Source organism: Coregonus lavaretus, assembly GCF_964263955.1.
Source record: "Coregonus lavaretus genome assembly, chromosome: 20".
Taxonomy (NCBI): domain Eukaryota; kingdom Metazoa; phylum Chordata; class Actinopteri; order Salmoniformes; family Salmonidae; genus Coregonus; species Coregonus lavaretus.
The window spans coordinates 43,449,964-43,477,463 of NC_140007.1; the positions used below are offsets into that span (position 1 = coordinate 43,449,964).

The 27,500-nt window shown below is 44.8% G+C and overlaps 1 protein-coding gene across 1 annotated transcript in view; it reads left to right on the plus strand.

Moving 5' to 3' along the window:
- The window catches only part of LOC311148021 (protein kinase C zeta type-like), a gene marked incomplete at its 5' end in the record, with an annotated part of 159,918 nt that overhangs the window by 125,031 nt on the left and 7,387 nt on the right, over positions 1–27,500 (plus strand). The window contains 5 exons of the mRNA XM_084184904.1: positions 5–92; positions 345–464; positions 2,714–2,793; positions 5,456–5,545; positions 25,517–25,632. Coding sequence (XP_084041030.1) covers positions 5–92; positions 345–464; positions 2,714–2,793; positions 5,456–5,545; positions 25,517–25,632 — 494 coding nt within the window. The remainder of the gene's footprint in view (positions 1–4; positions 93–344; positions 465–2,713; positions 2,794–5,455; positions 5,546–25,516; positions 25,633–27,500) is intronic.

Consider the following 27,500-nt stretch of genomic DNA (forward strand, 5'->3'; position numbering starts at 1 on the left):
TCAGGAGGGCATCAGACCTGGAGACACAACCAGTACATTCTGTGGAACCCCCAACTACATCGGCCCTGAGATCCTCAGAGGGGAAGACTACGGTGAGTCCCTCCCGTCAACAACACATACATGGAGGAAATGGGGAGAACTCTGGGAATTTGCCTTTTAGAAACTCCAAACAAAAAGTGAAAATAATGAACAGATCTCTGTCATTACCAAACTATTGCTGTCATTACCATACTATTGCTGTCATTACCATACTATTGCTGTCATTACCAAACTATTGCTGTCATTACCAAACTATAGCTGAATCTAACCAAGATGGCTGAAGGTTGTCTGTCGTCTCTCTCCAGGGTTCAGTGTTGACTGGTGGGCATTAGGCGTGCTCATGTTTGAGATGATGGCCGGGAGGTCCCCGTTCGACATCATCACTGACAATCCTGACATGAACACAGAGGAGTACCTCTTCCAAGGTGAGAGAGCCCTCTACTACAGTTTTGAAGTGGATTAATAACAGCGCTTCTTACCTAATGTCTCAAAGTGCTTCACATTGTTAAGTGTGACGTCCACTACTACTACGCGATATGTAGCACCCACCTGAGTGATGCATGGTGGCCATTTTGTGTCAAAAACAACAAATGCTCTATCCACATTGGCTACTCACTCCTCCACTCAAGGGCATGATTATTCAGGATAGCAGTACTTCATATGTCTTTAAATGTCATACTGTGTATTTTGGTGCTCCAAACCCCCTCAGGCAGCACACAAACACACCACGTCTCTCAATACATTACTCATTTATTTATTTATTCTGTGTTATAAATCGATAAAGATTTGCACATAAAAAACAAGTATGAGACATTCGGACAGCTGGAGCAATACCACAGGAGAGCTAATTGCTTCTTGTATGACATATTTGTAGGCTACCAGACGTGTTAAGCCATATAAATATAATTGATTCAATGGTGATGCCCATTCTGGTTATTTTATTTGTATGTGTTATACTGTACTACAACCCACCCCATACCCTGCTGGAGCGAACATTCCTCCATACCTCCCCCCAGTCTCTCTCCACCGTACACACCTATGGCAGCTTGGGCATGGGCACTGAAACCCATGGGCATCTGCCAGCCCTTTGGTTTTCCTCACGCCCCCACAGGGCAAGCAGCATGCTCCTGGATGCCACCTCGCTAGCGGAAACCAGCCCCTCTCTCCGTAGGGGGTGACCAGCCTTATGTCATCACCCTGACCAGTGCCAACCTCACCCTGGGCAACCCTGGCACACATGCCAACCCCACAGAACCATAGACTGACAAACAGAGTTTAGGGTTGGCATGGTGGTATCCAAAGTTCCACGACAATCAGGTTCTTGCGTTTAGGTTCTAAGCTAGTGAGAATGTTAGTGTCATGGAACATTTGGTGCCAACCTGGTGGTGGATAGTATTTGGCCAAGCTCTCTCTCTCTCTCTCTTTCTCTCTGTCTGTCTGTCTGTCTGCCTTTCCATCCATACTATGCTACACTGTACCATACTCTACCTCTCCCCAACCCTTCCTTCTGGCGACCACTAGACACATCACCATCAGTGTTCCTAACCCCTAACCCTGGCCCCAGGCCCCTGGCCCCAGGCCCCAGATAGTGGCCCCAGAAATCTGTCATTCTGCCCTTGAGCAAGGCAGTTAAACCCCCACAACAACAGCTCCCCGGGCGCTCAATGTGGCAGCCCCCCAACACACCTCTCCGTTTCAGAGGGGTTGGGTTAATAGCAGAAGTCAAGTATCGGTTGGACAGTAAAAATAAATGTAATTGAATTTAAACCCTAACGCTGGTGTTTACCCTAACCCGGGGTGCCATCAACATCACAAATAGAGTCTACGTCCCAAATGGCACTGGTCAAAAGTAATGTACCAGATAGGGACTAGGGTGCCATTTGGTACACAGCCAGAGACTGATCCAGTTATCATTTCATTAGGACTCAGCGTAAACAAACAGATCAGAGAGGAAGAAGAGGAGGATAAACAGCACTCTTTACTCTTCCGTCTCTAATCTGTTCATCAGAGAGCCAGGGAAGTTAAACTGCGTTGCGTCTGCCTCGTCTGCTCCTAGACACGCAATGTTTGTTATGACTGCAGGGGGTGGGGTTTGAGGCCAATCAAGGATTTACTTGACCCGACAGAGAATACGTCCCAATAATCTGTCCTTTCTCCTGAAGTGTGCACTTGTACACTTCCCTTTATGGATTTAACAGGAAATAAGAAACTCCATGTAGCCCATGCCTACACCAATCCCATTTCTATTTATTTATATATGTGGGGAGGAATGAACATGTGCACGGCTCAGGAGGAAGGAGAGATTATAGGGACATACCCAGAGTGTCAGTGGGTCCAACTAACCAACAAGGTCAGCTGCTACGCAATACCACCAAACTGTTTCCCACTGTGGAAAACAGAACTTGCTGTACTACAGTGGGGCGGTACACTGGTGTGTCGAGCCTGTATCCAGCCTGTGTGCCACGAGTCTCAAGGCGGCACACGACTGAAGCAGTCACAGAAGAGCCTCCTCCTCTCTCTACTCCTCTCTCCTCCTCCTCCCCTTCAGCTCATACGCAGCAGACACGGGCAGGTTGGATGGTGAATCACCAATTGTTTGCCTCCCTCCCTCCGCAGGATTGTCCTCCCTCTCTCTTTCTCATGCATTCTCTCTCTCTCTGTCTTCTCCACACAGTTATTCTGGAAAAAACAATTCGCATCCCAAGGTCTCTGTCGGTAAAGGCTGCCAGCGTGCTGAAGGGCTTTTTAAACAAGGTGAGAGAAGGACACTGTAGTGTTCACCAAGTGCGTCCAATAAAGCGTCTCCCTCCCTCCCCCTCAGTGAAATCAGCCTGTGTAGGAACGTGGCCAAGACACTATTAGGACAGCACCATGACAGCCATTCTGTGAAGGCCATATCCATTTGGCCGAGAGACAGAGAGTGTGTGTGTTTGTGTGTGTGTTTGTGTGTGTGTTATGGATGTTTTTACTTGTGTACGTGTGTGTGTGTGTGTGTGTGCGTGCGTACGGCCATGTGTGTTTTGCTCACAGTGTCTGCGGTGACTTATGAGAGTATTTGTTTCTACATGTGTCAGTGTACCTGATATACATGGCTATAGTAAGACAGTATAGTGGAGAGTGAATGGCCTTGGAGCTTTTCACATTAAATCTTTGCTAGTTAGGGCGGTGATATTAAAATGATTGTACTGATGAAAATACCATAGCCCCACTGTTGGGAGTCAACAGATAGGCTAGCGTATTTCAGCTGTCAAGGAAATACTGGCTCCATTTAACAAAAACTACTACTCCAGATTACATTTCTAACAGAATAGTAGAAAATAGTAGCAAATGAATCAGCTGTAAATTAAATATAAAAATATAAAAATAAAAATATACACTACCGGTCAAAAGTTTTAGAACACCTACTCATTCAAGGGGTTTTCTTTATTTTTACTATTTTCTACATTGTAGAATAATAGTGAAGACATCAACATTATGAAATAACACATATGAAATCATGTAGTAACCAAAAAAGTGTTAAACAAATCAAAATATATTTTATATTTGAGATTCTTCAAATAGCCACCATTTGCCTTGATGACAGCTTTGCACACTCTTGGCATTCTCTCAACCAGCTTCATGTGGTAGTCACCTGGAATGCATTTCAATTAACAGGTGTGCCTTCTTAAAAGTTAATTTGTGGAATTTCTTTCCTTCTTAATGCTTTTGAGCCAATCAGTTGTGTTGTGACAAGGTAAAGTGGGTATACAGAAGATAGACCTATTTGGTAAAAGACCAAGTCCATATTATAGCAAGAACAGCTCAAATAATCAAAGAGAAACGACAGTCCATCATTACTTTAAGACATGAAGGTCAGTCAATATGGAACATTTCAAGAACTTTGAAAGTTTCTTCAAGTGCAGTCGCAAAAACCATCAAGCGCTATGATGAAACTGGCTCTCATGAGGACCGCCACAGGAAAGGAAGACCCAGAGTTACATCTGCTGCAGAGGATAAGTTCATTAGAGTTACCAGCCTCAGAAATTGCAGCCCAAATAAATGCTTCACAGAGTTCAAGTAACAGACACATCTCAACATCAACTGTTCAGAGGAGACTGTGTCAATCAGGCCTTCATGGTCGAATTGCTGCAAAGAAACCACTACTAATGGACACCAATAATAAGAAGAGACTTGCTTGGGCCAAGAAACACGAGTAATGGACATTAGACCGGTGGAAATGTGTCCTTTGGTCTGGAGTCCAAATTTGAGATTTCTTGTTCCAACCGCCGTGTCTTTGTGAGATGTGGTGTGGGTGAACGGATTATCTCCGCATGTGTATTTCCCACTATAAAGCATGGAGGAGGAGGTGTTATGGTGTGGGGGTGCTTTGCTGGTGACACTGTCTGTGATTTATTTAGAATTCAAGGCACACTTAACCAGCATGGCTACCACAGAATTCTGCAGCGATACACCATCCCATCTGGTTTGGGCTTAGTGGGACTATCATTTGTTTTTCAACAGGACAATGACCCAACACACCTCCAGGCTGTGTAAGGACTATTTCACCAAGAAGATTAGTGATGGAGTTCTGCATCAGATGACCTGGCCTCCACAATCCCCCGACCTCAACCAAATTGAGATGGTTTGGGATGAGTCGGACCGCTGAGTGAAGGAAAAGCAGCCAACAAGTGCTCAGCATATGTGGGAACTCCTTCAAGACTGTTGGAAAAGCATTCCAGGTGAAGCTGGTTGAGAGAATGCCAAGAGTGTGCAAAGCTGTAATCAAGGCAAAGGGTGGCTATTTGAAGAATCTCAAATATAAAATATATTTTGGTTTGTTTAACACTTTTCGGGTTACTACATGATTCCATATGTGTTATTTCATAGTTTTGATGTCTTCACTATTATTCTACAATGTAGAAAATAGGAAAAATAAAGAAAAACCCTCGAATGAGTAGGTGTTCTAAAACTTTTGACCGGCAGTGTATGTAAAGAAAATATTATATGATTGTGGAGTTACACTGTTAGTTCAATCGGTGACACGTGAATTGCTGGCAGCATAAGGAGTTAGTGCTTCTTTCATTGGTGATAATCAACTAGTTTTGGGATATTACAAGGGTGGAGGAATAGTGTAAGGGTTTGTTTGAGGGAAATACATACTGAACTTTGTGTTTAATTTGAGTAAATATTACATCTCTACATTATACCAAGATCACATTGCTGTAATTTGCTGTAATTGGTGCAATAAGCCACCTAGTTTTTCCCTAGCCACTGTTCTTCTTTCTGCCTCTGCACTGCTTGCTCTTTGGGGTTTTAGGCTGGGGATCTGTAAACCACATTGTGACAATTGCTGCTGTTAAAACCGGTTTATAAAATACATTTGAATTTAATTAATCACGTCAACTCTTAATTCTACTAATTTCTCTCTACCTAACAGGACCCCAAAGAGCGTCTGGGTTGCCAGGTCCAAACGGGCTTCACTGACATCAAGTCGCACACGTTTTTCCGCAGTATAGACTGGGACCAGGTAAGCCTCCAATCATATCCACTTAGCAGCGTAGAAAAAATAAATGTGAATAAACCCATCTTGGTCGGTCAGTATCACCTGTGGGAACCCATCTTGGTCGGTCAGTATCACCTGTGGGAACCCATCTTGGTCGGTCAGACACTCAGTATCACCTGTGGGAACCCATCTTGGTCTGTCAGTATCACCTGTGGGAACCCATCTTGGTCGGTCAGTATCACCTGTGGGAACCCATCTTGGTCGGCCAGTATCACCTGTGGGAACCCATCTTGGTCAGCCAGTATCACCTGTGGGAACCCATATTGGTCGGTCAGTATCACCTGTGGGAACCCATCTTGGTCAGCCAGTATCACCTGTGGGAACCCATCTTGGTCAGCCAGTATCACCTGTGGAAATCCATTTGGGTCAGTCAGTATCACCTGGGGGAACCCATCTTGGTCAGCCAGTATCACCTGTGGAAATCCATTTGGGTCAGTCAGTATCACCTGGGGGAACCCATCTTGGTCAGCCAGTATCACCTGTGGGAACCCATCTTGGTCAGCCAGTATCACCTGTGGAAATCCATTTGGGTCAGTCAGTATCACCTGGGGGAACCCATCTTGGTCAGCCAGTATCACCTGGGGGAACCCATCTTGGTCAGCCAGTATCACCTGTGGGAACACATCTTGGTCGGTCAGACGGTCAGCATGTTACTTTGATTCCCATTATGTCTATTTTGCATTACTTCATGCTATAATGATGCTGTAATGATGCTATAATGATGGGTACACTATCCTTTATATCACCAATCTCATGAAAATGGTACAGAAGATACTTGCATGCTGACTGCAGGAATGTCCACCAGAGCTGTTGCCAGATAATTGAATGTTCATTTGTCTACCATAAGCCGCCTCCAACGTCGTTTTAGAGAATTTGGTAGTACGTCCAACCAGCCTCACAACCGCAGACCACGTGTAACCATGTCAGCCCAGGACCTCCACATCCGGCTTCTTCACCTGCGTGATCGTCTGAGAACAGCCACCCAGACAGCTGATGAAACTGAGGAGTATTTCTGTCTGTAAAAAAGCCCTTTTGTGGGGAAACATTTTCTCTGATTGGCTGGGCCTGGCTCCCCAGTGGGTGGGCATGGCTCCCAAGTGGGTGGGCCTATGCCCTCCCAGGCCCACCCATGGCTGCGCCCCTGCCCAGTCATGTGAAATCCATAGATTAGGGCCTTATATGAACTGTAACTCCGTAAAATCATTGAAATTGTTGCATGTTGCGTTTACATTTTTGTTCAGTATAGTTATTGGGGGGTGAAACAATATTTACTCTTATTGCTAATGGTTAATTATAGCTCAAGGCATTTTCGACGGCATGACTTTGTTAACTTCGACAACTAGGAAGTTTTCCGTCTGATTCCTTCCGAGTCATTTCCCTCAGCAATCAGCCCATGTAATACTGTATTAACTAACCAGTGTTGGAGAGGAGGGCTCTTAGGGAGCTAAATGAATGGAGCACACAGACACAGGGTGTTAACCCACCACTGTGTAGAACACATTGACTGCCTCCTCTTTGTAGCTCCACCACAAATAAAAGTTAATTCTAAATGATGCACATGCACCATCGAACAGAAACTCTGTGTGTGTGTGTTGAGGGGAGGTTGCGTAATTGATTGTGTACAGCTGACACACACAGCTATTTGAAAGCAACGTGGAAGTGGGAGCTAGGCCAATGCAATATTACAGTGAGGTCCAAAAGTATTTGGACAGTGACACCTTTTTGTTGTTGTTTTGGCTTTGCACTCAAAGCACTTAGGATTTGAAATCATACAATGACTATGAGGTTAAAGTGCAGACTGTCAGCTTTAATTTGAGTGTATTTTGAAAGTTACAGAGGCATAAATATCATACCCCCTGAAAAATGCTAACCTCCCCTGATATTGGTAATGGTGAGAGGTTAGCATGTCTTGGGGGTATGATATAAAATGCTAACCTCCCCTGATATTGGTAATGGTGAGAGGTTAGCATGTCTTGGGGGTATGATATAAAATGCTAACCTCCCCTGTTATTGGTAATGGTGAGAGGTTAGCATGTCTTGGGGGTATGATCTTTGACCCTTCTGTAACTTTCTCACTCATCATTATTCACGATTCATTCGGGTTTATCCGTAATCATGGTAGCATCCACATTAATGTAGAAGTGTTTAGAAACATATTCTATACTTATTTACAATACAAATGACTCCAAAATGACACAATATGTATGTATAAAAAGTGCTATAATTTCTAAACGGTTCACCTCATAGTAATTGTATGATTTCAATCCCTAAGTGCTGGAGTACAGAGCCCAAAAACAAAAAAAAATTGTCAAAGTCCAAATACTTGCTCATACACGGTGACCGGGACAGGAGTCTGTGTTTCAGCACATTATTAGTTTGTAGTCAAAGCCTCTCCTGTATATTCAACACAAACGAGGGGAAATGCCTTGTTCACAGCAGTGCCTCCTTTTCTGTGAGATGCTTCTGGCAATATCAATTATCTATAGAATATGTCAGTCAACAGCATGCATCTTGTGAGGAAAAGCAGTATAACTAGATTATAACCAACTGGTCTCTGTTGCGATCATGTTTAGATTTATTTTTTCATGACGAGACCAAGACATCATGGGAAAGACATTATCTTCTGGTTGTTATCTGGTCAGATTACAACCAGATAACAACCAGATAAAGATGTACAGTACCAGTCAAAAGTTTTAGAACACCTACTCATTCCAGGGTTTTTCTTTATTTTTACTATTTTCTACATTGTAGAATAATAGTGAAGACATCAAAACTATGAAATAACACAGATGGAATCATGTAGTAACCAAAAAAGTGTTAAACAAATGTATTTTATATTTGAGATTCTTCAAATAGCCACCCTTTGCCTTGATGACAGCTTTACCCACTCTTGGCATTCTCTCAACCAGCTTCATGAGGTAGTCACCGGAATGTATTTCCTTCTTAATGCATTTGAGCCAATCAGTTGTGTTGTGACAAGGTAGGGGGGGGGGGGGGGGTATACATTTACATTTAAGTCATTTAGCAGACGCTCTTATCCAGAGCGACTTACAGTTAGTGAGTGCATACATTTTTCATACTGGCCCCCCGTGGGAATCGAACCCACAACCATGGCGTTGCAAACGCCATGCTCTACCAACTGAGCTACACGGGGCCTATACAGAAGATAGCCCTATTTGGTAAAATACCAAGTCCATATTATGGCAAGAACAGCTCAAATAAGCAAAGAGAAACAACAGTCCATCATTACTTTAAGACATGAAGGTTAGTCAATACGGAGCATTTGAAGAATCAAGCGCTATGATGAAACTGGCTCTCATGAGGACTGCGACAGGAATGGAAGACCCAGAGTTAACTCTGCTGCAGAGGATAAGTTCATTAGAGTTACCAGCCTCAGAAATTGCAGCCCAAATAAATGCTTCACAGAATTCAAGTAACAGACACATCTCAACATCAACTGTTCAGAGGGGACTGTGTGAATCAGGCCTTCATGGTCAAATTGCTGCAAAGAAACCACTACTAATGGCCACCAATAAGAAGAAGAGACCTGCTTGGACCAAGAAACACGAGCAATGGACATTAGACCGGTGGAAATGTGTCCAAATTGGAGATTTTTGGTTCCAACCGCTGTGTCTTTGTGAGACGCGGTGTGGGTGAACGGAGGATCTCCGCATCTGTATTTCCCACCGTAAAGCATGGAGGAGGAGGTCTTATGGTTTGGGGGTGCTTTGCTGGTGACACTGTCTGTGATTTATTTAGAATTCGAGGCACCCTTAACAAGCATAGCTACCACAGCATTCTACAGCGATACGCCATCCCATCTGGTTTGGGCTTAGTGGGACTATCATTTGTTTTTCAACAGGACAATGACCCAACACACCTCCAGGCTGTGTAAGGGCTATTTGACCAAGAAGGAGAGTGATGGAGTGCTGCATCAGATGACCTGGCCTCCACAATCCCCCAACCTCAACCCAATTGAGATGGTTTGGGATGTCGGACCGCAGAGTGAAGGAAAAGCAGCCAACAAGTGCTCAGCATATGTGGAAACTCCTTCAAAACTGTTGGGAAAGCATTCCAGGTGAAGCTGGTTGAGAGAATGCCAAGAGCATGCAAAGCTGTCATCAAGGCAAAGGGTGGCTATTTTAAAATATATTTTGATTTGTTTAAAACTTTTTTGTTTGCTACATGATTCCATGTTTTATTTAATAGTTTTGATATCTTCACTATTATTCTGCAATGTAAAAAATAGTAAAAAGAAAAGAAAAACCCTTGAATGAGTAGGTGTGTCCAAACTTTTGACTGGTAGTGTATTTTTCGAGTTGCAAAAAAAACATAATGGCATCACTTCAACATCTTTTGTCCGCTGGTTTAGTAACTTCTACCTCCTGACTATGATCCTAACCAGTCTTATCAGATACATTCTGCAAAGGTGGATTGCGGAAGGGTAGATGGGAGGGAACATCTTAATGGAATGAAGTGCAGCCTGTGTCCCTGACGTCAAGCTCGGCACTGTGACGTCAAGCTCGACACTGTGCCAGCCTATCCTGTGGGAGGATCAGAACCTCTGCAGCAGTAACCAGCTGCAGCATCGTGGCTCTTACCAGAGATACAGTGGAGCATCGTAACCCACTGCAAGAGGATTAGAGGCAGGCAGTGATTAGATAACTGGTCTAGACAGACAGACAGATACCCTGGCGTGATTTCTCTTCACTAAATAGGCTCAAGCCTACAGTGGAACATAACGTTCATGCCCCAAAGTCAAAGATACAAAGCCGTGGGTAAGTCTCTCTTGGCCCATAGTGGTCTTTGGCGATATACCGTTCATACCGGGGTATTTCTAAATACAGAAGGTATGATTTTTATTTTACTTGGGGAAGGTTGGGTGCTCCCCCTCGAACGTGCTATGCCACTGATTATAACTATAAGTTAAGTGTAACTATAAGAAATCTAAGATCAGGGTTTCCAGCTATGCATTTGTTTTGCTAACTTGCTATCTATGGGGCTAGATGTCAAGATTAGGGTTCTTGGTTACAGCAGAGACATTCAATCCCCTCCTGGATCAAGATCCCTGTTGCCTTAATAGTTTTTTAGGGAAATGGCGCCCCATGTGTTCACATTCGGTAATACCGTATATACCCCGGTATGGTACAGAAATGGTATGACAGTATGAAAATCTGGATACCGCCCAACCCTAGCCCATAGACTTCTTTGGTCTAAAATACTAAACTTGTCCTTTAATAAATTATCTCCCAATAGTTCAAAGTATCAGATTTGTCATGCAGGCAATGGAAATAAATTGTGTGAAGTGTCATCTTGACGTCTAGCCACATTTTCATCTATTTTTTTTAATTTTTATTTCACCTTTATTTAACCAGGTAAGCCAGTTGAGAACAGGTTCTCATTTACAACTGCGACCTGGCCAAGATAAAGCATAGTAGTGCAATAAAAAACAACAACACAGAGTTACATATGGGGTAAAAAACATAAAGTCAGAAATACAACAGAAAATATATATACAGTGTGTGCAAATGTAGCAAGTTATGGAGGTAAGGCAGTAAATAGGCTATAGTGCAGAATAATTACAATAGTATTAACACTGGAATGCTAGATGTGCAAGAGATTATGTGCAAATAGAGATACTGGGGTGCAAAAGAGCAAAATAAATAACAATATAGGGATGAGGTAGTTGGGTGGGCTAATTTCAGATGGGCTGTGTACAGGTGCAGTGATCGGTAAGGTGCTCTGACAACTGATGCTTAAAGTTATTGAGGGAGATAAGAGTCTCCAGCTTCAGAGATTTTTGCAATTCGTTCCAGTCATTGGCAGCAGAGAACTGGAAGGAATGGCGGCCAAAGGAGGTGTTGGCTTTGGGAATGACCAGTGAGATATACCTGCTGGAGCGCAGACTACGGGTGGGTGCTGCTATGGTGACCAATGAGCTAAGATAAGGCGGGGATTTGCCTAGCAGTGATTTATAGATGGCCTGGAGCCAGTGGGTTTGACGACGAACATGTAGTGAGGACCAGCCAACAAGAGCGTACAGGTCACAGTGGTGGGTAGTGTATGGGGCTTTGGAGACAAAACGGATGGCACTGTGATAGACTACATCCAATTTGCTGAGTAGAGTGTTGGAGGCTATTTTGTAAATGACATCGCCGAAGTCAAGGATCGGTAGGATAGTCAGTTTTACGAGGGCATGTTTGGCAGCATGAGTGAAGGAGGCTTTGTTGCGAAATAGGAAGCCGATTCTAGATTCTAGAGTCTGGAAGTTGAGTTTACAGTCTAACCAGACACCTAGGTATTTGTAGTTGTCCACATACTCTAGGTCAGACCCGTCGAGAGTGGTGATTCTAGTCGGGTGGGCGGGTGCCAGCAGCGTTCGATTGAAAAGCATGCATTTAGTTTTACTAGTGTTTAAGAGCAGTTGGAGGCTACTGAAGGATTGTTGTATGGCATTGAAGCTCGTTTGGAGGTTTGTTAACACAGTGTCCAATGAAGGGCCAGATGTATACAAAATGGTGTCGTCTGCGTAGAGGTGGATCTGAGAGTCACCAGCAGCAAGAGCGACATCATTGATATACACAGAGAAAAGTGTCGGCCCAAGAATTGAACCCTGTGGCACCCCCATAGAGACTGCCATAGGTCCAGACAACAGGCCCTTCAATTTGACACACTGAAATCTATCTGAGAAGTAGTTGGTGAACCAGGCGAGGCAGTCATTTGAGAAACCAAGGCTATTTAGTCTGCCAATAAGAATGCGGTGGTTGACAGAGTCGAAAGCCTTGGCCAGGTCGATGAAGACGGCTGCACAGTACTGTCTATTATCAATCGCGGTTATAATATCGTTTAGGACCTTGAGCGTGGCTGAAGTGCACCCGTGACCAGCTCGGAAACCGGATTGCATAGCGGAGAAGGTACGGTGGTATTCGAAATGGTCGATTATCTGTTTGTTAACTTGGCTTTCGAATACTTTCGAAAGGCAGGGCAGGATGGATATAGGTCTGTAGCAATTTGGATCTAGAGTGTCACCCCCTTTGAAGAGGGGGATGACCGCGGCAGCTTTCCAATCTCTGGGGATCTCAGACGTTATGAAAGAGAGGTTGAACAGACTAGTAATAGGGGTAGCGACAATTTCGGCGGCTAGTTTTAGAAAGAAAGGGTCCAGATTGTCTAGCCCAGCTGATTTGTAGGGGTCCAGATTTTGCAGCGCTTTCAAAACATCAGCTGTCTGAATTTGTGTGAAGGAGAAGCGGGGGGGGCATGGGCAAGTTGCAGCAGAGGGTGCAGAGTTGGTGGCCGGGTTAGTGGTAGCCAGATGGAAAGCATGGCCAGCTGTAGCAAAATGCTTGTTGAAATTCTCGATTATTGTAGATTTATCGGTGGTGATAGTGTTTCCTAGCCTCAGTGCAGTGGGCAGCTGGGAGGAAGTGCTCTTATTCTCCATGGACTTTACAGTGTCCCAAAACTTTTTGGAGTTAGTGCTACAGGATGCAAATTTCTGTTTGAAAAAGTTAGCCTTTGCTTTCCTGACTGCTTGTGTATATTGGTTCCTAACTTCCCTGAAAAGTTGCATATCGCGGGGGCTATTTGATGCTAATGCTGTACGCCACAGGATGTTTTTGTGCTGGTCAAGGGCAGTCAAGTCTGAGGAGAACCAGGGGCTATATCGGTTCTTAGTTCTGTATTTTTTGAATGGGGCATGTTTATTTAAGATTGAGAGGAAATTACTTTTAAGGAACAACCAGGCATCCTCTACTGACGGAATGAGATCTATATCCATCCAGGATACCTGGGCCAGGTCAATTAGGAAGGCCTCCTCGCTAAAGTGTTTTAGGGAGCGTTTGACAGTGATGAGGGGTGGTCGTTTGACCGCGGACCCGTTACGGACGCAGGCAATAAGGCAGTGATCGCTGAGATCCTGGTTGAAGACAGCTGAGGTGTATTTAGAGGGTATGTTAGTCAGGATGATATCTATGAGGGTACCCATGTGCCCATGTACCCACCTATATTCTTCGTAGCTGTCTATTTACCACCCCAAACCGATGCTGGCACTATGACCGCACCCAATGAGCTGTATTCTGCCATAAGCAAACAGGAAAACGCTCATCCAGAGGCGGCGCTCCTAGTTGTCGGGGACTTTAATGCAGGGAAACTTAAATCAGTTTTACCTCATTTCTACCAGCATGTTAAATGTGCAACCAGAGGGGAAAAAAACTCTAGACCACCTTTACTCCACACACAGAGACGCATACAAAGCTCTCCCGCTCCTCCATTTGGCAAATCTGACCATAATTCTATCCTCCTGATTCCTGCTTACAAGCAAAAACTAAAGCAGGAAGCACAGTGACTCGGTCAAAAAAAAAGTGGTCAGATGAAGCAGATGCTAAGCTACAGGACTGTTTTGCTAGCACAGACTGGAATATGTTACGGGATTCTACCGATGGCATTGAGGAGTACACCACATCAGTCACTAGCTTCGTCAATAAGTGCATCGATGACGTCGTCCCCACAGTGACTGTACGTACATACCCAAACCAGAAGCAATGGATTACAGGCAACATCCGCACTGAGCTAAAGGGTAGAGCTGCTGCTTTCAAGGAGCGGGTCTCTAACCCGGAACCTTATAAGAAATCCCGCTATGCCCTCTGACGAACCATCAAACAGGCAAAGCGTCAATACAGGACTAAGATCGAATCGTACTACACCAGCTCTGACGCTCGTCGGATGTGGCAGGGCTTGCAAACTATTACGGACTACAAAGGGAAGCAGAGCCGCGAGCTGCCCAGTGACACGAGCATACCAGATGAGCTAAATTACTTTTATACTCGCTTCAAGGCAAGTAACACTGAAACATGCATGAGAGCATCAGCTGTTCCGGACGACTGTGTGATCACGCTCTCCGTAGTTGATGTGAGTAATACCTTTAAACAGGTCAACATTCACAAGGCCGCAGGGCCAGACGGATTACCAGGACGTGTACTCCGAGCATGCGCTGACCAACTGGCAAGTGTCTTCACTGACATTTTCAACCTCTCCCTGTCTGAGTCTGTAATACCAACATGTTTCAAGTAGACCACCATAGTCCCTGTGCCCAAGAACACTAAGGTAACCTGCCTAAATGACTACCGACCCGTAGCACTTACGTCTGTAGCCATGAAGTGCTTTGAAAGGCTGGTCATGGCTCACATCAACACCATTATCCCAGAAACCCTAGACCCACTCCAATTTGCATACCGCCCCAACAGATCCACAGATGATGCAATCTCTATTGCACTCCACACTGCCCTTTTACACCTGGACAAAAGGAACACCTATTTGAGAATGCTATACATTGACTACAGCTCAGTTTTCAACACCATAGTGCCCTCAAAGCTCATCACCAAGCTAAGGACCCTGGGACTAAACACCTCCCTTTGCAACTGGATCCTGGACTTCCTGACGGGCTGCCCCCTGGTGGTAAGGGTAGGTAAAAACACATCCGCCACGCTGATCCTCAACACGGGGGCCCCTCAGGGGTGTGTGCTCAGTCCCCTCCTGTACTCCCTGTTAACTCATGACTGCATGGCCAGGCACGACTCCAACACCATCATTAAGTTTGCCGATGACACAACAGTGGTAGGCCTGATCACCGACAAAGACGAGACAGCCTATAGGGAGGAGGTCAGAGACCTGGCCCTGTGGTGCCAGGACAACAACCTCTCCCTCAACGTGATCAAGACAAAGGAGATGATTGTGGACTACAGGAAAAAGAAGAGGACCGAGCACGCCCCCATTCTCATCGACGGGGCTGTAGTGGAGCAGGGTGAGAGCTTCAAGTTCCTTGGTGTCCACATCACCAACAAACTAACATGGTCCAAGCACACCAAAACAGTCGTGAAGAGGGTATGACAAAACCTATTCCCCCTCAGGAGACTGAAAAGATTTGGTATGGGTTCTCAGATCCTCAAAAGCTTCTACAGCTGCACCATCGAGAGCATCCTGACTGGTTGCATCACTGCCTGGTATGGCAACTGCTCGGCCTCCGACCGCAAGGCACTACAGAGGGTAGTGTGTACGGCCCAGTACATCACTGGGGCCAAGCTTCCTGCCATCCAGGACCTCTATACCAGGCAGTGTCAGAGGAAGGCCCTAAAAATTGTCAAAGACTCCAGCCGCCCTAGTCAGACTGTTCTCTCTGCTACCGCACGGCAAGCGGTACTGGAGCGCCAAGTCTAGGTCCAAGGGGCTTCTAAACAGCTTCTACCCCCAAGCCATAAGACTCCTGAACATCTAATCAAATGGCTACCCCCCTCCTTTTACGCTGCTGCTACTCTCTGTTTATTATCTATGCATAGTCACTTTAATAACTCTACCTACATGTACAGTGGGGAGAACAAGTATTTGATACACTGCCGATTTTGCACGTTTTCCTACTTACAAAGCATGTAGAGGTCTGTAATTTTTATCATAGGTACACTTAAAACTGTGAGAGACGGAATCTAAAACAAAAATCCAGAAAATCACATTGTATGATTTTTAAGTAATTCATTTGCATTTTATTGCATGACATAAGTATTTGATACATCAGAAAAGCAGAACTTCATAATTGGTACAAAAACCTTTGTTTGCAATTACAGAGATCATACGTTTCCTGTAGGTCTTGACCAGGTTTGCACACACTGCAGCAGGGATTTTGTCCCACTCCTCCATACAGACCTTCTCCAGATCCTTCAGGTTTCGGGGCTGTCGCTGGGCAATACGGACTTTCAGCTCCCTCCAAAGATGTTCTACTGGGTTCAGGTCTGGAGACTGGCTAGGCCACTCCAGGACCTTGAGATGCTTCTTACGGAGCCACTCCTTAGTTGCCCTGGCTGTGTGTTTCGGGTCATTGTCATGCTGGAAGACCCAGCCTCGACCCATCTTCAATGCTCTTACTGAGGGAAGGAGGTTGTTGGCCAAGATCTTGCGATACATGGCCCCATCCATCCTCCCCTCAATATGGTGCAGTCGTCCTGTCCCCTTTGCAGAAAAGCATCCCCAAAGAATGATGTTTCCACCTCCATGCTTCACGGTTGGGATGGTGTTCTTGGGGTTGTACTAATCCTTCTTCTTCCTCCAAACACGGCGAGTGGAGTTTAGACCAAAAAGCTCTATTTTTGTCTCATCAGACCACATGACCTTCTCCCATTCCTCCTCTGGATCATCCAGATGGTCATTGGCAAACTTCAGACGGGCCTGGACATGCGCTGGCTTGAGCAGGGGGACCTTGCGTGCGCTACAGGATTTTAATCCATGACGGCGTAGTGTGTTACTAATGGTTTTCTTTGAGACTGTGGTCCCAGCTCTCTTCAGGTCATTGACCAGGTCCTGCCGTGTAGTTCTGGGCTGATCCCTCACCTTCCTCATGATCATTGATGCCCCACGAGGTGAGATCTTGCATGGAGCCCCAGACTGAGGGTGATTGACCGTCATCTTGAACTTCTTCCATTTTCTAATAATTGCGCCAACAGTTGTTGCCTTCTCACCAAGCTGCTTGCCTATTGTCCTGTAGCCCATCCCAGCCTTGTGCAGGTCTACAATTTTATCCCTGATGTCCTTACACAGCTCTCTGGTCTTGGCCATTGTGGAGAGGTTGGAGTCTGTTTGATTGAGTGTGTGGACAGGTGTCTTTTATACAGGTAACGAGTTCAAACAGGTGCAGTTAATACAGGTAATGAGTGGAGAACAGGAGGGCTTCTTAAATAAAAACTAACAGGTCTGAGAGAGCCGGAATTCTTACTGGTTGGTAGGTGATCAAATACTTATGTCATGCAATAAAATGCAAATGAATTACTTAAAAATCATACAATGTGATTTTCTGGATTTTTGTTTTAGATTCCGTCTCTCACAGTTTTAAGTGTACCTATGATAAAAATTACAGACCTCTACATGCTTTGTAAGTAGGAAAACCTGCAAAATCGGCAGTGTATCAAATACTTGTTCTCCCCACTGTATACGCATATACAGTGGGGGAAAAAAAGTATTTAGTCAGCCACCAATTGTGCAAGTTCTCCCACTTAAAAAGATGAGAGAGGCCTGTAATTTTCATCATAGGTACACGTCAACTATGACAGACAAAATGAGATTTTTTTTCTCCAGAAAATCACATTGTAGGATTTTTAATGAATTTATTTGCAAATTATGGTGGAAAATAAGTATTTGGTCAATAACAAAAGTTTCTCAATACTTTGTTATATACCCTTTGTTGGCAATGACACAGGTCAAACGTTTTCTGTAAGTCTTCACAAGGTTTTCACACAATGTTGCTGGTATTTTGGCCCATTCCTCCATGCAGATCTCCTCTAGAGCAGTGATGTTTTGGGGCAGTCGCTGAGCAACACAGACTTTCAACTCCCTCCAAAGATTTTCAATGGGGTTGAGATCTGGAGACTGGCTAGGCCACTCCAGGACCTTGAAATGCTTCTTACGAAGCCACTCCTTCGTTGCCCGGGCGGTGTGTTTGGGATCATTGTCATGCTGAAAGACCCAGCCACGTTTCATCTTCAATGCCCTTGCTGATGGAAGGAGGTTTTCACTAAAAATCTCACGATACATGGCCCCATTCATTCTTTCCTTTACACGGATCAGTCGTCCTGGTCCCTTTGCAGAAAAACAGCCCCAAAGCATGATGTTTCCACCCCCATGCTTCACAGTAGGTATGGTGTTCTTGGATGCAACTCAGCATTCTTTGTCCTCCAAACACGACGAGTTGAGTTTTTACCAAAAAGTTATATTTTGGTTTCATCTGACCATATGACATTCTCCCAATCCTCTTCTGGATCATCCAAATGCATTCTAGCAAACTTCAGACGGGCCTGGACATGTACTGGCTTAAGCAGGGGGACACGTCTGGCACTGCAGGATTTGAGTCCCTGGCGGCGTAGTGTGTTACTGATGGTAGGCTTTGTTACTTTGGTCCCAGCTCTCTGCAGGTCATTCACTAGGTCCCCCCGTGTGGTTCTGGGATTTTTGCTCACCGTTCTTGTGATCATTTTGACCCCACGGGGTGAGATCTTGCGTGGAGCCCCAGATCGAGGGAGATTATCAGTGGTCTTGTATGTCTTCCATTTCCTAATAATTGCTCCCACAGTTGATTTCTTCAAACCAAGCTGCTTACCTATTGCAGATTCAGTCTTCCCAGCCTGGTGCAGGTCTACAATTTTGTTTCTGGTGTCCTTTGACAGCTCTTTGGTCTTGGCCATAGTGGAGTTTGGAGTGTGACTGTTTGAGGTTGTGGACAGGTGTCTTTTATACTGAAAACAAGTTCAAACAGGTGCCATTAATACAGGTAACAAGTGGAGGACAGAGGAGCCTCTTAAAGAAGAAGTTACAGGTCTGTGAGAGCCAGAAATCTTGCTTGTTTGTAGGTGACCAAATACTTATTTTCCACCATAATTTGCAAATAAATTCATTAAAAATCCTACAATGTGATTTTCTGGATTTTTTTTCTCAATGTGTCTGTCATAGTTGACGTGTACCTATGATGAAAATTACAGGCCTCTCTCATCTTTTTAAGTGGGAGAACTTGCACAATTGGTGGCTGACTAAATACTTTTTTTCCCTACTGCATGTCGGAAAAAATCAGTTATAAATTCCTCTGTCCTAGTTAAAAACAAGTTATCATCCAATAGGCTTTGATTACATTTCCAATATCCTCGCCCACGTGGAAATTCAGTAAGAGTAATGTATATGCCAATTATATGATGGTCCGACCGCATTTTGTCCCCTATCAACACTTTTTAAACTTTTGGTGCCAACGAGAATGACATAAGAAAGAAGTCAAGACGACTAGCTTGATTGAGTCTCTGCCATGTATATCTCACTAGATCAGGATATTTAAGCCTCCATATATCTACTAGTTCTGATGTATCCATGACATTCACGATTTCCTTAAGAGCATGAGGGTGATTGTTTGTTTGTAGTGTGATTTCCTTTACGGTCCATTGAGCTATTTAAAACGGTATTATAATCTCCCACCATAATAATAGAGTCTTGAATTGCTTGCAAGGTCGATCATTTATTATATAAATGTTCAAAGAAGTGTGAAACCTCCATGTTAAAAAGCTTGTCGAAGCTGTGACGGCGTACCGCTGTGTGCCTCAGTGTCTGTGGGGAGTAGAAGGTGTGGAATTCGTACACGCCGCAAGAAACGTAGCTGTCTCGGGCCTTGACAGAACTCCCGGGCTCGGTGCAGCTCTTTGACTGCCGTTGTTTAAGCATATTAATATTAATCACAACACAGGCTCCTAAGGGAGCGCTTGCTTTCCCTCTGAAGCGGTGACACCTTTGAATATAATTTACCTCATGCTCTTTTTTATTGTTTGTGTTTTGAACAACACCAACCTGCCAGAGAGTGAGAGCTGTCAACCTGATGCTTTTTTTGTAGTTGTTGAGGCGTGAGACATGTTCTTCAGTCACGATAGTGTCTTAGCATTTGCTGTCACATGTTGCCATCTAGAAACAAAATATTGCAGACTGTGCCAGAGTGTAGCAAGAGAGTGGTTCAGAATGCAGATGGTTGCCATTTTCCTTTGTTGATAAATGAAGATCTAAATGAGATATGAACTAGCACTACCCATCTCTGCTGTTGATTAGTAATTAGTCCTGCCATATCAGCAGCTGCGTTCTCACTCTTGTCCTGGCTGCTGTGGCGATGAACAACATCATCATCACCTTGCCCCTCTGGAGTCCTCCGTATCACACACATACACTCTCTCTCTCTCTCTCTCTCTCTCTCTCTCTCTCTCTCTCTCTCTCTCTCTCTCTCTCTCTCTCTCTCTCTCTCTCTCTCTCTCTCTCTCTCTCTCTCTCTCTCTCTCTCTCTCTCTCTCTCTCTCTCTCTCTCTCTCTCTCTCTCTCTCTCTCTCTCTCTCTCCCTCTCTCTCTCTCTCTCTCTCTCTCTCTCTCTCTCTCTCTCTCTCTCTCTCTCTCTCTCTCTCTCTCTCTCTCTCTCTCTCTCTCTCTCTCTCTCTCTCTCAATTTCAATTCAATTCAATTTAAGGGCTTTATTGGCATGGGAAACGTGTGTTAACATTGCCAAAGCAAGTGAAGTAGATAGTAAACAAAAGTGAAATAAACAACAAATATTAACAGTAAACATTACACTCAGAAGTTTCAAAAGAATAAAGACATTTCAAATGTCATATTATGTCTATATACAGTGTTGTAACAATGTGCAAATAGTTAAAGTACAAATGGGAAAATAAATAAACATAAATATGGGTTGTATTTACAATGGTGTTTGTTCTTCACTGGTTCCCCTTTTCTTGTGGCAACAGGTCACAAATCTTGCAGCTGTGATGGCACACTGTGGTTTTTCACCCAGTAGATAAGGGAAATTGGGTTTGTTTTCAAATTCTTTGTGGATCTGTGTAATCTGAGGGAAATATGTGTCTCTAATATGGTCATACATTTGGCAGGAGGTTAGGAAGTGCAGCTCAGTTTCCACCTCATTTTGTGGGCAGTGTGCACATAGGCAGACCTGGCTCTCAAGAGAAGACAGGCTACGACGGCCTTTCTCAATAGCAAGGCTATGCTCACTGAGTCTGTACATAGTCAAAGCTTTCCTTAAGTTTGGGTCAGTCACAGTGGTCAGGTATTCTGCCACTGTGTACTCTCTGTTTAGGGCCAAATAGCATTCTAGTTTGCTCTGTTTTTTTTGTTTGTTCTTTCCAATGTGTCAAGTAATTCTCTTTTTGTTTTCTCATGATTTGTTTGGGTCCAATTGTGTTGTTGTTGTTGTCCTGGGGCTGTGTGGGGTCTGTTTCTGTTTGTGAACAGAGCCCCAGGACTCTTTTGTTTTCTCATGATTTGTTTGGGTCCAATTGTGTTGTTGTTGTTGTCCTGGGGCTGTGTGGGGGGTCTGTTTCTGTTTTGTGAACAGAGCCCCAGGACAAGCTTACTTAGGGGACTCTTCTCCAAGTTCATCTCTCTGTAGGTGATGGCTTTGTTATGGAAGGTTTGGGAATCGCTTCCTTTTAAGTGGTTATAGAATTTAACGGCTCTTTTCTGGATTTTGATAATTAGCGGGTATTGGCCTAATTCTGCTCTGCATGCATTATTGGTGTTTTACGTTGTACACGGGGGATGTTTTTGCAGAATTCTGCATGCAGAGTCTCAATTTGGTGTTTGTCCCATTTTGTGAATTCTTGGTTGGTGAGCGGACCCCAGACCTCAGAACCATAAAGGGCAATGGGTCTATAACTGATTCAAGTATTTTTATCAGATCCTAATTGGTATGTCACATTTTATATTCTTTTGATGGCAGAGAAGGCCCTTCTTGCCTTGTCTCTAAGATCGTTCACAGCTTTGTGGAAGTTACCTGTGGCGCTGATGTTTAGGCGAGGTATGTATAGTTTTTTGTGTGCTCTAGGGCGACGGTGTCTAGATGGAATTTGTATTTGTGTTCCTGGCAACTGGACCTTTTTTGGAACACCATTATTTTTGTCTTACTGAGATTTACTGTCAGGGCCCAGGTCTGACAGAATCTGTGCAGAAGATCTATGTGCTGCTGTAGGCCCTCCTTGGTTGGTGACACAAAAGCACCAGATCTCAGCAAACAGAAGACATTTGACTTCAGATTCTAATAGGGTGAGGCCGGGTGCTGCAGACTGTTCTAGTGCCCTCGGCAATTCGTTGATATATATGTGAAGAGGGTGGGGCTTAAACTGCATCCCTGTCTCACCCCACGGCCCTGTGGAAAGAAATGTGTGTGTTTTTTGCTAATTTTAACCGCACACTTGTTGTTTGTGTACATGGATTTTATATAATGTCGTATGTTTTTTCCCCAACCCCACATTCCATCAATTTGTATAGCAGACCCTCATGCCAAATTGAGTCAAAAGCTTTTTGAAATCAACAAAGCATGAGAAGACTTTGCCTTTGTTTTGGTTTGTTTGTTTGTCAATTAGGGTGTGCAGGGTGAATACGTGGTCTGTCGTACGGTAATTTGGTAAAAAGCCAATTTGACATTTGCTCAGTACATTGTTTTCACTGAGGAAATGAACTAGTCTGCTGTTAATGATAATGCAGAGCATTTTCCCAAGATTGCTGTTGACGCATATCCCACGGTAGTTATTGGGGTCAAATTTGTCTCCACTTTTGTGGATTGGGGTGATCAGTCCTTGGTTCCAAATATTGGGGAAGATGCCAGAGCTAAGGATGATGTTAAAGAGTTTAAGTATAGCTAATTGAAATTTGTGGTCTGTATATTTTATCATTTCATTGAGGATACCATCAACACCACAGGACTTTTTGGGTTGGAGGGTTTGTATTTTGTCCTGTAGTTAATTCAATGTAATTGGAGAATCCAGTGGGTTCTGGTAGTCTTTAATAGTTGATTCTAAGATTTGCATTTGATCATGTATATTTTTTTGCTGTTTGTTCTCTGTTATAGGGCCAAAAAGATTGGAGAAGTGGTTTACCCATACATCTCCGTTTTGTCTCTCTCTCTCTCGCTCTCTGTCTCTGTCTCTCTCTCTCTCTCTCTCTCTCTCTCTCTCTCTCTCTCTCTCTCTCTCTCTCTCTCTCTCTCTCTCTCTCTCTCTCTCTCTGTCTCTCTCTCTGTCTCTCTATGTCTCTCTTTCTCTCTCTCTCTTTCTCTGTCTCTCTCTCTCTCGCTCTCTCCCCTCTCTCCCTCTCTTTCGCTCTCTCTCACACACACTCGTACACACACATACAGACATGCACACAAACACACACACACACTCGCGCACACACACATGCATTCACTCACTCTCTCGCACACACATACACTCGCAAGCACACCCACACACGCTCACTCCTCTCGCTCTCTCTCTCTCTCTCTCTCGCTCTCTCTCGCTCTCTCTCTCTCTCTCTCTCTCTCTTTCTCTCTCTCTCTCTCTCTCTTTCTCTCTCTCCCGTCACAGACACAGGCCACGTCAGACAGTGCTGCTCCCCCTTTCAAGCCCCCTCGGGCCACTTTCTCTAGGAGGATAGAGCAGAGCTAAGACACTGGGGCCACTTCCTCTCTGAGTAGGAGAGAGCAGAGCCAAGGCCCCGGGCCACTTCCTCTCTGAGTAGGATAGAGCAGAGCTAAGGCCCTGGAGCCACTTCCTCTCTGAGTAGGAGAGAGCAGAGCTAAGGCCCCGGGGCCACTTCCTCTCTGAGTAGGATAGAGCAGAGCCAAGGCCCCGGGCCACTTCCTCTCTGAGTAGGAGAGAGCAGAGCCAAGGCCCCATTGCCACTTCCTCTCTGAGTAGGAGAGAGCAGAGCCAAGGCCCCGGGCCACTTCCTCTCTGAGTAGGAGAAGGCAGAGCCAAGGCCCCGGGGCCACTTCCTCTCTGAGTAGGAGAGAGCAGAGCTAAGGCCCCGGGGCCACTTCCTCTCTGAGTAGGAGAGAGCAGAGCTAAGGCACTGGGGCCACTTCCTCTCTGAGTAGGATAGAGCAGAGCCAAGGTCCTGGGGCCACTTCCTCTCTGAGTAGGAGAAAGTAGAGCCAAGGCCCCGGGGCCACGTCCTCTCTGAGTAGGAGAGAGCAGAGCCAAGTCCCCGGGCCACTTCCTCTCTGAGTAGGATAGAGCAGAGCCAAGGCCCCGGGCCACTTCCTCTCTGAATAGGAGAAGGCAGAGCCAAGGCCCCGGGGCCACTTCCTCTCTGAGTAGGAGAAAGCAGAGCCAAGGCCCCGGGGCCACTTCCTCTCTGAGTAGGAGAGAGCAGAGCTAAGGCACTGGGGCCACTTCCTCTCTGAGTAGGAGATAGCAGAGCCAAGGTCATGGGGCCACCTCCTTTCTGAGTAGGAGAGAGCAGAGCTAAGGCACTGGCCTGCCTGGCTGCCTGGCTTCTACACGCTTCATTACCACCTCACAGGGCTTCTGCAGACAGCCAGCCAGCCAGCCAGCCAGCCAGCCAGCCAGCCTACACTACATCAGAGACATAAAGAGAGAGAAGGGAGGGGAGGACTGGGAGAGAGAGGGGAGGGAAAGAGAGGTGAAGGAGAGAGAGACCTGGATAGATAGAGAGAGAAGGGAGGAGGGAAAGAGAGCGGGAGGGGTAGAGCGGAAGAGAGGGGGAATAGTAGGGAGAGAAAACGAAAGAGACTTAGAGAGGGAGGAAGAGAGAGAAAGAGAGGTGTTCTGTGCTGTTTGAAGCTCTTCCCACAAGTGCTTTGAACCAATAACAGTAATGATCCATCGCAGTTGCCTGAGAGCCAGCAGGGAAATCAAGAACCCAGAAATGCACACACATGCATGTGTGTGCACGCACCAAACACACTGTAATTGAAAAGGAAAGTGTGGGCTTTGTGGAGAAAAAAATATATATATACATGTTGCTAAAGAAAATACACACCAATCCATTTTAGTCTCACTATATCCATGTCCTCATAAGGAAAATACAGAAATTATATATTTTCAAAAAAACAAAACTGATGGTTTTGAAAATCCGATGGTTTTCTATGTCTGTCTTTTTCCAACAATCTAAGGTTCTCTGTGGACTTTTGCATGACAGAGGACTTGGAAACCATGGAAATGAACCACACATGAACCCTCACTCTGCAGGGGGCAGTGAATCACCCACTAACAGTATAGATAGGCTCACCCTTCCTTCCCCCATCATATTTTCCCTCCCCTGCTTTCCTCTCTGTATCTCTGTTCTCTTCCTCACCAAGGTCTGCTTTACGGGTAGCATCTTGTTGCACAGGTCAACCACTTTTTGGAGGAAAGAAAATTCAAATGTATTTGATTATGATGATGACTGTTAAAATGTTTTTTCCTGGCATACGTGTATTCAACATAGCCAGGAGACAGACGCACAGTGTAACGTTTACAGAGTAAGATGTAGGGACTACCTGACCTTGTCCCATAAAAAAAAAAACGCTTGTTTTAGTCTTCCGTTGAAAAAATGTTTTGCTACGTTGTGCACTAATGACAGTGTTGTTGTGCTTGTATCCCCATGCAGCTGGAGAAGAAACAGATGGCCCCGCCCTTCAAGCCCCAGATCACAGACGACTATGGCCTGGAGAACTTTGACACCCAGTTCACCAACGAACCAGTGCAGCTAACGCCAGACGATGAGTAAGTCCAGTCCTTCCAAATGACTAGCCTGACATACGACTAAATATTTGAAAATAAAAATGAAAAAATATGTATGCACTCACTAACTGTAAGTCGCTCTGGATAAGAGCGTCTGCTAAATGACTAAAATGTAAAATGTAATCAATACTATTTATTTATTGAAGTGTTATAGGCCTATAGATGAGATTGAACAAGCCATCAAACTAGGTGTGTACCCTTGGCCATATATTAAACATCAGAACACAAATGTTATAGCTTACTGTATAAACTACTAGTGTTATAATAACTTGGTACCTCTCACAGGACCAGTCCATTCCAGTCTGTTTCCTGTACCATAAGGGATTGGAGACTGGAGGCTGAGACTGGGGGCTTGTCCAGAAACAACCCCTAGCCCCTACTCCCTAGAGATTATTAGTTTGAAACAATAGGGTGAAAATTCCCCCTATAGCCTGTCGGAGGGAAAGGTTGAGCTATCCCTGTATTGCTTAAACCTATCAAATAATCTCAAATCTCCACAAGTGTCTAGGGGGTAGCTTCTGGACAGGGTCTATTCAGGGGTCTGCAACGTGTGGCTCTATGGCTAACTCAGACTATAATTGTAGTAGTGCAGATCTTCAACAACCAGAGAGCATTCACCACCTCAGAGAGCATTCACCACCTCAGAGAGCATTCACCACCTCAGAGAGCATTCACCACCTCAGAGAGCATTCACCACCTCAGAGAGCATTCACCACCTCAGAGAGCATTCACCACCTCAGAGAGCATTCATCACCTCAGAGAGCATTCACCACCTCAGAGAGCATTCACCACCTCTGAATCTGCAACATAAAAGGGTCAACATTTATATTGTACATTTTACATTTACATTTTAGTCATTTAGCAGATGCTCTTATCCAGAGCGACTTACAGGAGCAATTAGGGTTAAGTGCCTTGTTCAAGGGCACATCGACAGATTTTTCACCTAGTCGGCTCGGGGATTAGTCGGCTACCTGCCGTACAATGAAATGCTGCTATGGCTCTGCCCTCATTGTAAAAGAAACCCACAAAAAAAACACCCACAACAGTGTTTGGGAGTAGATAAGAGACATCAGACGTGTGATGACTCCACTGAACAAAGATCTACTTGGACATCCACTCTTTCTCTCTTTTATCCCTGTTCTTTCATCTTCAGTCCGTTTTACTGTGCCAAGTCTCTGACTCTCGATGTCTTTGAAAATAATTGTCTTCAATAAGGAAAAAAATAAAGAAAATCCCCTTCCAACAATGACTTCAGTCGTACGTTGTGTTTTGATCGATGTGGACATGTTGTCCGTGGGGGATTTGACAGGATCCTTGTTTTAGATTAACTTCGAAAGAATGGGCTAAAAAGATTTGGCATAGCAACAGAGGTGACTGCTGTCCTACCGAGGGGCTCTGTAGCCAGAGTATGACAAACAAGCCAGGCTTTTCTCTGCGGGTGCAGGAAAACTATTCCAAACGATCCCATGTGGCTTTGCAGGTGGTGCCAATAGATATTACTGGGCAGACGTTTGTCAACATTTTCATTAAATTATCCATTGTGGACAAATTCTGATGTTCAGGGCTCAATGTTTGGTTTGTAATCATTCAGCTTTCTATATAGATGTATTGGCGATCAGATGAACAACACAAATTCTAGGCATTTCTTTGTCTGTTTCGAGGCCATACAAAGGCATATAATCTATCTATCCATCTACCCAGGATAGAAACCCACAGTATTTCTGGCGTTCTGACACAGTAGTTGAGGTGTGTCTACTGAGGTGAGGTCAGATCAACCGGTGGTGCGAAGCAGGGGAGGGAGTGATGTAAAGCTCCACCCTCCTCTTCTGTGATTGGTTTGGCAGACGAAA